The sequence below is a fragment of the Solanum dulcamara genome, chromosome 1, assembly GCF_947179165.1.
Source record: "Solanum dulcamara chromosome 1, daSolDulc1.2, whole genome shotgun sequence".
NCBI lineage: Eukaryota > Viridiplantae > Streptophyta > Magnoliopsida > Solanales > Solanaceae > Solanum > Solanum dulcamara.
In genome coordinates, this window is record NC_077237.1 from 15,942,895 (window position 1) to 15,957,239 (window position 14,345).

At 35.3% G+C, this 14,345-nt stretch overlaps 1 protein-coding gene across 1 annotated transcript; it reads left to right on the forward strand.

The window, feature by feature from the left end:
* The first annotated feature begins 504 nt into the window (after positions 1-504).
* Positions 505-2,636, forward strand: LOC129902617 (uncharacterized). The gene has a single exon (XM_055977952.1). The coding sequence runs from the start codon at positions 981-983 to the stop codon at positions 2,268-2,270; it is 1,290 nt and encodes a 429-aa protein (XP_055833927.1). The 5' UTR covers positions 505-980; the 3' UTR covers positions 2,271-2,636.
* The last annotated feature ends 11,709 nt before the right edge of the window (positions 2,637-14,345 follow it).

Consider the following 14,345-nt stretch of genomic DNA (forward strand, 5'->3'; position numbering starts at 1 on the left):
AAATGTCAAAATGAATTTTGAACCCCTAAATCACTAAGTCATCATCTACTATATTTAAAAAATAATAAAACTATCTTATATATAAAGTGTTCTTTTTCTTTTCAAAAAGCCTATTTATATAAGTTAAAAATTTCTAACTTAAATTTTTTGATTTATTTTAATTTGAAAAAACTATATGAGACATTTTTTTAAAATTTTACTCATAACACTACTAAATAACTTAAAATTTATTTTAACTCAAAAGCAATTAATGTAATCCCATCCAAACATTCAAGATTTCGGAAATCTTTTGACTTCATTTACTCCAATTGCCCCTCTTTAAGCAATGGTAATAATTTTTTTTTTGACTGATTAAATTTCTAAGTAATATAAAAGGTTTCACACTGTAAATCAAAATGTAAACCCACAGAAAAGAAAAGTAGAAAACTCTCCCACACACACAAACACATCGCAGTCCCTTTCAAGAAGAGCGCCTCTCATGGGCTATTATACCCCACTCTGTTAATATCTTCCTTTTGAGTGGAAAAAAATTGAGATATCTTCTCTAAAGCCGCCTCTCTTTTATTTTCCTCTTTCTTTCTTCTTCATTTCTCTCTTTCTTTTTTTCTTTCTTTCTTCATCCTCATTTTTGTTGAAAACCCTAACAGAAAAAATAATATTTGGATCTCATGATGACTTTTTAACTTTTTGTGTTCATTTCTTCTGTTGTGGTGGCTCAGAGACGAGAAGCATGGGGAAAAGAAGTACTGCTACTACCATCATCTTCTTCTTCTTTTGTGCAGAGATTTGAAGGGTACACATATCTGATTATCTTCTTCTTTAATGAAGTTTTTGCAGTAAGTGCACTAAAACCAACAAACAAAAATCTCTTTTTCTCTCTCTCTCTCTTTTTCTTTACCATATCTCTGTCCTTTCTTCCTTTGTTCTTCTTCTTGTTGCTTTATTCCATTTGTTTTGTGAGCTGTTTAAAGCAAAGAATAATGGATTCTGGAAACAATAGTGCTAGTCTGCAGTCATCAAGTACTGGTGGTGGTGGTGGTGGTGGTGATCATGAAGAGTACGATTCACGTTCTGATTCTCTTTCTTCAGCTTTTCACACACAAAATTCTTCATCTTCTTCCATGTTTGATCCTTTTGCCAACTATTTCAACCCCATATCCCGCCTTCAACCACCACCACCACCACATCCGTCACACAACTACACAACCACCGCTAATTCAATTTTCAATCTCGATACCGATTGGCCCATTAAAAGGATAAGGTCCGACCAAACCAACAACAACCACCCGATGTTATTATCATCATCATGTGATAAGTCATCTCCTTATTTTAATAACTCCTTATCCTTTGGTACTACTACTATTGGTAGTATTTCTTTCCCTTCATCATCAGAAGAGCACCGCGGTGGTGGTGGGAACGTGAGTGTTACTACTACTACTGCTGCTGCTGAGCCGGCAGCTGCAGCGGATCAACCAATTACACAACCGGCACGGAATCCGAAGAAAAGATCGAGAGCTTCGAGAAGAGCACCAACTACTGTGTTGACAACAGATACTACTAATTTCAGAGCTATGGTTCAAGAATTTACAGGGATTCCTGCACCACCTTTTACTACTAATTCCTATTTCCCTCATAGAACCAGATTTGATTTGTTTGCTTCTGCACCCAATTCTGCAATAAGATCTGCTTCTGCTGCTGCTAATAATAATCATCCTTTCAACATTTCACAATCACCTAATTATCTACCAAGGCCTTTCCCTCACAAAATTCAACCACCGCCACCCTTTATTTCTCCTTCTTCATCCTCGTCGTCGTTAACGTTGAGTTCTTTACCTAGCAATATTCCTTCTGCTTCTTCAACAACCTCTAGTGCTTCTAATTCTACAATCAACTATCAACTTCCCAGCAGCAACGGAGTCGCCAATTCTGTTACACAAGGCTCTAATCTTTTCAGTACAATTCAACAGAACTCAATCCTTACATCACTTCTTCAATCTTCTCAAAAATACCCAATTGGATCGAAAGAACAAGGGCTATTCCAAATGGCATCAAATAGCACCTCTCAATTCCAAATGCCATCAAGTATGAACAACAACATCCAACATGGACATCTTCTGAGTGAGCTTCCCAACCTGATTTCTCCAGAACAAGCAGCAGCATCGGCGAGGAACGACAACAGTATTAATGCAGCCAATTTTCATGGCGATAAGGTGCAGGAAAGCAGAGGTGGTGAAGGTATGGTGGAATCATGGATTTGTTCTTCAGACTAAAAGAAAAAAGAAGATTATTATTATTATTGAAGTCATGATTATGTGATCATAACAACAATGAAAAGGTGGGGGAAAAAATCATGTTTATCAAAAAAAAAAAAAGAGGAAGAAAAACTTTAATTTAGTTTAATCTGATGAAGTGCACTGTAGATAATAATCTGGGGATTGGTTTCTTGAAGTACTTGATTATATGGCTAATCATATACTTATAGATTAGATTTAGATTAGGGAGAAAGTGGGAGGGAGATGGAATACAAATATTATTACTATTATGATTAGAATGATGGTCTAGTTCTTTAGTTCATTTTTCTTGTTTTCTTGCCAATATTGGTTTTTATTGGAATAGTAAAATGTTGTTACTTTGCATTTTTTTGTGTTTCTTTTATTATTACACTCTTATTCATTCTAGTTTTACTATCCATAGCTTGTATTATATTGTGCATAGAAAAAAATCAAAGGCATCAAACTCTACGACTCTTTGATATTCCTCGTACCTTCTATTCTCTCAAATGTGTTTCATGTACCTGGAAACCTGCTGTCTCTGCCTGCTGCCTTGCCTTTTGGGTGAGCACTGAATACATTTAGTTTCTATAACGCAAATCACATTGGAAAATAGACCGCACTAATGTTGAGAAAAAATAATATAAATTATAATTTTATTTTGTAAAAAAAAAGTGAAAAAGTAATTACTACAAATTTGATTCTTTCTCCTCTTTTTTTTTTTAAAAAAAGATTTATGTTCAACTGTCAGAAATACAATTTGTTGTCACCTGTTTTTATTTATTATTACAGTTCTATTTTATCTAATTACTAACTTTTATCTTTTCATTCAGTTCTTATACTATATAATATACTTGGAGTTGTATTATTTTGAAGTTAACATAAGACACTGTATATAATAAGTAAAGATTAAAAGGAGCGATTGGCGGCGACATTTGTGGGATCGTTAGGCGCCGCATTCTACTATTAATTTATATGTTTTTGTGAAACTCATAGGACACTTATGAGTTTGAATTATCAAGCATTTCGTAATAGGAGGGTTCGAAAAAAAAATTGTATCTTAAGGCTATGCTATAGATGATTAAAAATTGTTCCTCAAGTCTATGTTATAGATATTTATTTTAATACAAACATTAATTGCTTTTTTTATAATTTAAACTCGTGATTTATTAGATAAAGATAGCTTTATTGTTGTTTTAAAGGTATACATGAAATTAAATATTATATGTACGTCTCCTCTTGGGGTACAGCACGCACGCCAGTCATGAAGCACGGACTCACGGTATCACCTCTTTGGTCAACAAGTAGTACCAAACCACCGCCACCCCTACCCCACCTAAAATTAAAAAAAAATAAACAAAGAGAAAAGGTTGAGCCAACCCTACACGCAATAATGTGTAAGCTTATAGCATGCAGTCATTGCCTCTCTTTTAAAAAATAAATAATTTTTTTTTTTGCTATTGTCTAATTATGATAATATTAGACAAAATTTATAGTTAATGCATTCTTATTTCTAGTTGTCGAATTGTTTTAAGGCTACGATACCTTTCAAACTCAGAAGCGATCGAATTTAGTATGTTATATTTAACGGGTAATATTTAGATTCTCATTACTAAACTCTTAACACAAAGTTAATATTTTGTAGGATTTTAAGGATCTTTACGTATATTTTTATGCTTTGTATTAAAAGTATTAGCTTTAGTTAAATCCGTTATTTTTACTTTCACTGCCTTATGTTACCAAGCTTCCTAACAGTGTCGTTAAATATTGCTACGGTCGTTAACCACTGAGTCAATAAATTGATATTTTTCATCTTGCTTTGAGTTGGCACGATGTTCGTGAGTCCATGTGGAGGCAAGAAAGCCTACAAGGATGATTCATTTCACTATTAGAAATAAAAAAAATTATTTCGAATTAATGAGAAATTTATAATATAGAACTTGATTTTTTTACTCATTTTATACCGAATAAACTCATAAAAAATGTATGGTGAAAAATAAATTCTTATTAAAATAGTACAAAACTTTTTAATTTTTTAGTATAAAACAATTACTATTTTTTTTACACTGAATGCAAATTAGAATATATGTGAGAATAGATAGTGAATATCTTTTTTGTGGAAAATCAGTAGTAAAATAGTGATTTTTATAAGTAGTGTTTGTTATACAATTCAATTTTTCATCTTCATTTTATTGGATTTGGGAAATGATATCCTTATTGATTAGAACCTACGAGCTAGTCTACTTTTTTCGAAAAAGAACAAAGGGAAATATAGAATGATATAGGTTGAAGTGCATTTATTTTGAAGATTTACTTGAGAGTTCGAGTCTTAAAAAAGGAGATATATCTTGTTAATTAGTACTGCTTTAATTTTATATTAAGTGGATTTTTGAGTGATTTTTTTATTAATTAAAATAATTGAATTGTTCAAAGTTCAAGATAGATGTTTGAAATTTTTTTCATATTTTTCCTTTCATTTATTGAAGTTTTATATTTTATAGGAGATAAATCACAGTACTTGCAAAATTATATTTATGATTTTACAAAAGACAATAATGAAAAGTATGATTCAAATTATGTCCTTAAATATTTTTCTTAATAAAATAGAGGGAGTACTAATTAGAAGAGACCTCCACCCACAACCACCAAGCCAAATCACAAAAGGTCCAACAAGGAATAGATTAGTAGCATTATTAAGGTTGATGAAAGGATCAGCCTAACTACTTTTGTGGGGTTTAACAACTGTTAATCCACAAGGTTTCGACTGTAACATGTTGATTAGACTTAACCACAGAAGCTACTAATTAAGTACAGGGAAAATATCAGCATTAAATGCTTAATTAATTAAAAATACGAAATTAATGTCACCTATTTAACAATAACAAAAAAATATGGAGGAGGTAGCTAGTAGGTTGCGGTTCACATACCTTTTCAAGTATGAAACGTTTATACTTGAAGAAGAAAAAAAGAAGGCTGTTACAAAACTTGTTGTTCATAAATGAAGCCCAAAAACTCTCTTTCTTTTAAGTTGGAGTTCAATAAATGTATACCAAGGCAAAAAAAAAGAAAAAAGAAGAGAAGCTATAGCCAAAAGAAATTCCTTTTTTTTTTCTTCTTGCATTAAAGTCTTTAGTTTGTATTTCCCGACAATAAATTAAGGTTGCGTTGAGTTGGCGCAAAATCAGAACAAGTCATTTTTGTAGAGAACAGTGTCTCTGCAACAATATCTACTTAGAAGCCTCAACCCTCTGTCCAAATTATGTACTACTATTTATTAATAATTCACTTTGGATCCTTGCTACTCCTAACAAATAAGTACATGCCCACAACTCTACATCACCATTAATTTGGTATTCCTTGTTCGTTTTTATTTGTCCATTTTAAATTTTATATGTTTTTTAAGAAATAATATTTAATTTGAGTAATTTACGACAATGCTCGTACTAATGGATGTATATCTAATAAAGGGAGGTTGAAAAGTCTTAGGTTGTATGAAGGGGGAAAGTTTGGGAAGCCTTAGTTGGTCATAACAGGCAGTGGTGGAACCACCTTGTGGCTAGGGGCTCATCCAAATCCCTTTCGACAAAAAATTATACTATTTATATATGGTTAAAGTAATTTTTTTATAGATATATAATAGATGTCGACCCCTTTGACTAATTCGTGTGTCTACTTTTTTAGATTTTGAACCTCCTTATTTTGAAATTCTGACTCCACCATTGATAATAGGGTAAGTTTGTGAAGTCTTGGTCTGGTATAAAGGTTAGGGTACGCTCTCTATAAGATTACGCTCCAAAAAATTCTTTTAGAGAGCGTACCCTTAGAAAGTCAGCGGTTATGAAAGGTAGTTTTAACTCGGACTTCACAAGGCTTAGGAAATGAATTAAGTGTGATAGGGGGTCAGGTTATGATCGGTTATGAAAGGTAGGTTGTCTCTGAGTGAATGCAAAGTGGCTATGTAGCAAGGGTGATGTTTCAAGGATCGAGGCTTAATTTCAGTTTCATGTTCTTTCTGTTATTTTGCATGATATTATGGGATGGATTCGGGTTGCCGATGATGTTTACTAGTACGTATTGTTTGTACTAATACTACTCTTGCTATATTAATTCATATAGTCTGACTGTAGGATCAACAATGATTCTTAGGTGAAGACGACAATGATTTCCAATAACTTTTACTTTTCTCTACTTGTGGTGGAAGCTGTGTATACTTTATTTATATTTATGTCATACTTTTACAAGCTCTTGTACCTATTTAGACTAGTTTCTTGTGAGGATTTTTAGTTTTATGAAAGGTCAAATCCATTGGTGGCCCCTTAAAGTTGGCACTATGTTTCACTTAGACACGTCAACTGGGCGATGTTCATTTTAGACATTTCATATAGGGTTCCGCAGTGTTATTTTGATACTTTTTGCTGACAAAATAAAACAGCGGAATCCTACATGAGGTGTCTAAAATGAACATCGCCGGTTAAGCTGTTTAAGTGAAATTGGTGCCAACTTTAAGGGGCCACCGATGAGTTTGGTCTTTATGAAATAAATGTTTTCTTGTATTGAGATTTTCACAACTTTTTTTGAAATCGTCAAAGGTTTTATAATAAAATTAAGGTTGAGATGTATTCAATTTTATTTAGAGGAATTTCACATGTTTTAATTAATTTTCGTAGTGTCAATTTTAAAATTGAGTGGGAAGGATTCTAGGTGGTAGAGTAGGTGTCCGCACAACCCTGTGAATTGGATCGTGACAATTTGGTATCATATTCCAAGTTATCGGTCTTTCAGTACAAGAATAAATGTCAATAGAATCTTGGGGATTGGTGTGTTGAGGTCCACATTTGATCTTCAGGGAGCTATGAAGCATTTTAGGATATTATTCCATTTCTTTCTCTCCTTTCTCGCAGTCTGTCACTTATGGTACGTACAAGTTGAGCCCAATTGGTATCACTAGATTCTAATTGGTATCTCAATGAAATAAACCGAATATTGTAATCGCGACTGAAGGGGTACAAGCAAGGAAAATTGGAATCGGAAAGGTTCTAATTGGTATCTAGCCTTAGAGGCTACGTATATACATGGATGATGGACTTATGGTCATTTATGAGACAAAATAAGTTACAAATTTTTACATGCTTGTATGATGTTTCTTAAAATTGTGATTATGTGGATGATATTACCATGCAAACATGTGAAATGTAATTGCTTGAACTTATGTGGGATTGTAGATAGAAAAAAGTCATAACTTGTTATGTGTAGTGGTTTAGTAATAACTTGCTATGTAAATAACTTAACATTTTTGTGTTAAAATTGTGCATGGACTTACCATTGATAAAGATGTTAAGGGAAAAAAATTAAATTGTGACTGCGGGTACATTTCGATTACGACAATCGGGCTTGGTTGAGAACCACGAGAAAATAATTATTCTGGTATGATAGCGGGAATATGTTGTGTAAATTATGCTAAATGTGATCCATAAAAGCTTTTATGATTATGTGATGTTAATCTTAATTAGGCATTGCTGGGTATGATTTTGGGGTTATGTGCAAGACCTTTATGCAAAATCTGTATTATACATATTTGCAAACGATTCAGGATGATTTTTATGAAGCTTTTATGTGTTCTAGGAGTTGCTATGATTTTGGGAATGGGAGGCATTGGTTATTTTTTGAAAATTTTGGGTTGAAACCGTCAGAATAGCCATAAAGAGGACGTGCCGCTATAGCAATGCATCAGGCACTATAACGACAATTGCTATAGAAGGCACATACGCTATAGCAGGGAGAATCAGAGGCTGGACTATGTGTTTTCCTTATTTTTCCCTTCCTTTTCCAACTAATTCAATTACTAGTTTCAACTCGTATCAATGTAAAAACTACAGAAAGGCATCTTTATACAACCCTATTTTATAATAAGATGATTAAGCATTAATAATAGCATCCGTGTGCTATCAAAAATAAAGAAAAGTGATAAAAAGATATTTTTCATGCCCAAATGTGGCAAAAACCAAAGCAAGCAATAATATATCAAAAGGGAAAAGGGGGAAATCCTAACTGCACTCCAGCCACTATTAGGGAGTGGGGTCTTTGGCCTTTCTCATGCATGGGAACTCCCGTAGCTCCTCTGGCTCTAAGCAAGGAAACTCCTGCTCTGGGGAGACTCAGCTTAACATGACCTTAATAGTCTCCCAAATATGAGCCAGTAGATGGTCTCGAGAATGTCCTCTCCTCATATCGACATCAAGCTCCCTACGGAGAGCGACTATGTCCTCGGCAAAAGAAGGTGGACCTAAAGTCCTACCAGAAGCTGCCTCCATGTACCTCTTAATTCCTTTCAAATCTTTCTCCAAGAGGCTGCTAGATATTGGGGGTTGGGTCAAGGTAGGAGGAGCAGGAGTATCATCATCATCATTATCATCATTTGGATCCATCGCGGCTTGGATGCTCTCCCCTCACATACCTTCTTTTTATTCTTAACTTTGGAGAAATTCTTTCTGACCAAAAGAGTGTTTAACGACTGTCGTTCTCTACCTTGAAATCAGTATCATCCATTGACACCCTTGCTCGTCTATAAAGCAAAGGCACTAGGCAGGGGAGACTTCTTGTTGCCTCTATAGAAATCCTTTTATTTGAACATTATCCATTGTCCCATGTTGACCTAAATCCCTTGAATGATGCAACATACCACTAGTGCTCGGGGGTAGGTCACATTAGAGAGATTTCCCAATAGAAGAATCCTTTAACCCACCAGTGCCAGCCTCCTCCAGCCATTAGGTGAGAATAAATGTCTGGTGATGCCCTTTGTAGTAGGCCAATAGAGCTCACCCAAATATTTCTCCACCATTTCAGAACATGTCCGCTATGGCGCCACCCTGCTATAGCGAAATACAAGGTAGTTATGACGGCCTTAATCATTTCAAAACTCTAAGGGGGTGCGTCAATGGTACCCCTTGACCCAAAATGTTCCATTTTGTCGAAATTTGTATAGATCAGTATTCCTCAAGTGTCCTACTACCAAATTATGCAAGAATGTGGGCATTTAAACTACTAAATCATGTTCAAATTTAAGTTATAACTAAGAACAACCCCTTAACTTTCTCCACTATTTCAGAACTGCTCTCAGCCTTATTTTCCATAATCCTTATGCCTAGAATGTTGTAGTAGCATTATTAACGTAAGGGAAAGCCCCATGCTTCTACAATTTTCTTTATCAAGTTCAAAATTCAAAATATCAACCCAAGACTCTATTCTACTATATTGCTTTCTAGAATGTAATAGCCCCTAAGTGCATAATAAAGTAGTAAGAGTAAGGAGCTGATTGTTACCTTAGTTTTCAAGTTTGAAATGGAGCGATCGAGAGAGAAAAAGTTGAGTTTGAGGGAGTGAAAGAGGGAGATAGGAATAAAAACCCTTTTCCCTCCCTCTTGTTCCAATTTTGATACCCAACCAACTGCTATAATGGCTGGGCTATGTCTATAGAGAAGAAACTATAGCAGTAGTAGACCTGCTATAGAGGGGTTCAGTTTGATGAGCGAGAAGAATTTTTTTATGACTTTGTTAGCTGAATTTCCTCTCTAGGTATTTTTGTAGTACGTGAGAACATGGTGTTATGGGGTCAAGTTTCTCCATGATATTATAAATGGGAAGAAATCTTCCATGATCGGCTTATTATCTTTCCACCCTATTAATTATTTTGGGATGAATGAGAGGTAAATTGATATATATTATAAGGACATGATCTATCGTTATTCAAAATGGCTCCTTGTCTGAAATTTTGAAAATTTTTGAAATACATTACCAATTTAAAATTTTGGTGCACGATGAAAAATTAGAATTTCTAAATTATCTGAGATGATGTCAGTCCACTATAAAGCCTGAATGGTTACTATAGTCGGCGCCTAGCCTCTATAGTAGGATGATGGAATCAGGCCCTAATTAATGCAACGTCTTTTATTTTTCACCCACTTTTCATTGAGAAAATAGTGAGGGTTGTCCCAAAAACTCATCTAAGCTACTCTAAGCTTAGGAACCATGAAGGAAAGGATTGCAGTGTGAGGAAGTCTAAAATCCAGGTATTTTTGGTCTACTCTAGTTAGGATTCACCTTCATGAAGTCAGAAACTTGTTGAAGCCAATATTCTACAGCAGTTGCTTTGCATCTAGGTAGACTAGGCTTAACTAAGTAGGTTACTTGCATCTATCTCATATTATTTTTGTAAATCGATGAGAGACTTCATGTCTAGGCCTTTGGATATGGAATCAGGATGGTTGTGAGTATGATTTAATGTTGCTTTGGGGTGAGAGTTTATCGGGTAGATGAGGTTTCTCCTATAACTGATACTAGGTGTTGATTCTTGGGTGATAGCCTATAGGTATTAATTTTATAAAGAAAAGTTATCTGAAAACAATTTTAGTTTATGCAAGTAGGAAGGATAATTCCTGAGAAGGAATATATGCATATGTTGGGGGTCCAATATGGAGCTATTGATATAAATATCCAGTTGTGTGTTATACTTGTGATCATGTGGGACATGTTTCATGTATGTGTTGAGACAGGATATTGTGATTGAGAGTCTAATTATTGATGACTTGTGATATTTACTATCTTGTTGTACATGTTGTTTGTGATTGCTGGTTGAGTGGGGTACCATGTATAGGATAACCTTAGTTGGTACTGGTACCATGCCTGGTACATGATATTTATTGGGTTGCTCAAATACCATATTTCATACGTATTATTGGTTGGTTACGATACCATGCTTGGTACAGAATATTATCGGTTGGCTTGGGTACCACGTCTGGTACAAGTTATCATTGTTTATGGATTCCTTGAGTGAACCAGATTGTATTTGTGATGTGTTGTTCCATGAGTGCTTGGGTTGTGTTTTTAAATGTTGGGATGGTTTTTGTGGGTACCGATATTTGCATGTTGAACACCTCAGGCCATGTCTTAGGATCCTTGAGAGGTCTAGGTTAGTTGAAAATTGAGTGGGATTCAAGGACTGGTGAGCGTGGAGATTCATTCATGTCTCATATGATGGTTAGGTTAGGTTGAAGACTGGAATTCTTGTCCTTAGTTGGTTTCTTGGGATGTGTACGACTATTAAGTGATCTAAGATTTATCTGATAAAGAAAGGTTGAGAAGTCTTAGGTTGTATGAAGGGGGATGTTTAGGAAGCCTTTGTTGGTCATAATAGGATAGGCTTGGGAAGCCTTGGTGTGATATAAAGTATAGGCTTGGGATGGTCGAGTTATAATCCGTTATGAAAGGTAGGTTGTCTCGTAGTGATGAAGTTAGTAGAGAAAGAGGTTGTGAGATGTTAGAGTAGGATGAATGAGTGAATGCAAAGTGGCTAGTAGCAAAGGTGGTGGTTCAATGATTGACGCTTAATTTCAGTTGCATATTCTTTCTATTATTTTGCATGATATTATGATATGGATTCGGGTTGTCGATGATGCCTACCCGAATGTATTATTTGTACTGATACTATTCTTGCTATACCAATTAGTATAATCTAGTTGCAGGGTCAATAGTATTTCTAAGGTGAAGACGACGAGGATCTCCTACAACCTTTACCATTCTTTGCCTATGGTGGAAGATGTGTCTACTTTATTTATATTTATTTAATATTTTTAGAAGCTCCTATACCTATTTAGACTAATTTCTTGGGAGGTTTTTTCAGTTTTATGAAATAAAGGTTTTTTTGTATTGAGATTTTCACAATCGTTTTTGAAATCGCCAAAGATTTTTATTAAAATGATAAGGTTGAGAAGTAATCATTTTTATTTAGAGGAATTTCACATGTTGGAATTAATTTTTGCAATGTCTGCTTAAAAATTGAGTGTTGAAGGTTCTTCTATCTTGGTGGTAGAGTAGGTGTCCGCCCAGTCCAGTGAGTTATGTCGTAAAAGAATTGCACCAAGGATCAATCATTAATCTATTTTTATTTGCCTTGGTGATTGATGTCTTGATGCAATAAATTTAAGGTGATATGTCATGGTGTATATTATATGCGGATGGTGTAGTTTTGATTGACGAGACTCAAGAAGGAGTTAATATTATATTGGAGGTTTGGAGACGGACTTTGAAGTCTAAATGGTTTAGGTTGAGCAGTACCAACACTAAATACTTGGAGTGAGGTTCTTGGAGTGACACTTGATGCTGATGTGGAAGTGAGGCTTGATACACGGGTCATCTAAAAAAGAGGTAGTTTTAAGCAACTTGGGTCTATTACCCATGGAGATTGAGAGATAGAAAGAGATGTTACTTACAGTATTAGGGCAGAATGGATCAAATAGAGACTCGCTCTAGAGTCTTGTGTGATAAGAAGGGCTAACCAAGTTCTACAGAGTGGTGGTTAGATTAACTTTTATGTATGGGCTGGAGTATTGACCAATCAAGAACTCTCAACATTCAGAAGATGAAGGTAGCAGAGATGATGATGTTGCGATGACTGTATGGATCTAGTAGGAGGGCTAGGATGAAGAATGAGGATATTCAATATAAGGTGGGAGTGACTTAGGTGGAAGAAAAGATGCAAAAAACAAGGTTGAGATAATAAGAAAGTGCTACCTAAGCTCAAAAGACAAGTTCTACAGAGTGGTGGCTAGATCAACTTTGTTGTATGGGCCGGAGTGTTAGCCAATCAAGAGATCTCATATTTAGAAAAATAAAGGTCATAGAGGTGAGGATATTGCGATAGATGTGTAGGTTTACTAGGAGAGAATGAGGATACTTGAGACAAGGTGGGAGTGACTATAGGTGGAAGAAAAGATGCAGAAAGCGAGGTTGAGATGGTTCGAACATATGATGAAGAGATGCACGGATGGTCTAGCACGGAGGTATGTGTCACGATCCAACCCCGTAGGCAGTGACGGGTGCCCGAACTGGACACTCGCGTATACCCCTACTAACTATAAGTAAACTTGTCCCATGTTTGAGTCATAATGTATCAACAGGCACGATAACATATAAGTCGATGAGGCCATCGCAACATATAGGAAAAACTGTACACATATACATATACAACCCACATACATGTCCACAGACTTATAAGAGTAAGAACAGTAACTTAAGGTGGGACAGGGCCCCTGCCATACCCGTGAATAAATAAATATACACATCAAGGGTTAGTATCAAAATCTAGGCTCCAACACAATGGAGCGCCTCTGAACTGTTGAGTGGGACTTCTACACTAGCGGATCTCCAAAATGCGTACCTGTACCTATGGGTATGAAATGCAGCCCCCCGAAGAAAGAGGGTCAGTACGATACATGTACTAAGTATATAAAGCATAAAACATCATAGCTGAAACAACAATTGAAATAGGGATGCAGGAAAACAAGTATAACAGTTAACAATTACTGTGCCTACACCTTATGAAATAAGGGCATGTACATCCTCCTCATATACTGTACTGGTCCTATTGTGGATCTTGGTGTTATCACATCATCGTATATGGCATCCTGCCATCATATACAATATCATCTCATATGTTATAAATACATCATTATGTTTTCATATATATGCCTATCTATTATATCCGGCCCTTTAATGAAGGACTCGGTGAAAGAATAATGTACATATCATACCGCACCCGGCCCATTATGGGACTCGGTGCCACTATTACATAGTAAAATATATCGAGGAACGTTCAGCCTAATCCATAATTTAAAAAAATGATGAGGAACGTACGACCCGATCCATATTTTCATCATATCATTGTATATATATATCCAGCCCAAGACTCAGTGTAGTAGTAGTAAAGTTGTGCACGATAACGTTCCCGACCCCTTTATGGGACTCAGAGGAAAATAGGTTACAACGTGCACGAGTAGAGTCGTGAGAAACCATATGCAACTTAAATCATCATCCAACACTCAATAAAATAGTCAAGTGAACCGTCACTTGAAGACCATAGTAGTAATCATCTTGAGTACCTTCTAAACATCGTTAGGGATCATGTCAACTGGAGTCTCAGGAATCGTAGACGTGTATCGAGATAAAGTTAAACAGCTTATAGAATTAGAGATGTTTGTCATCGCAAAGACCTTAGGAATAAGAGCTTATGCATTCAATTAC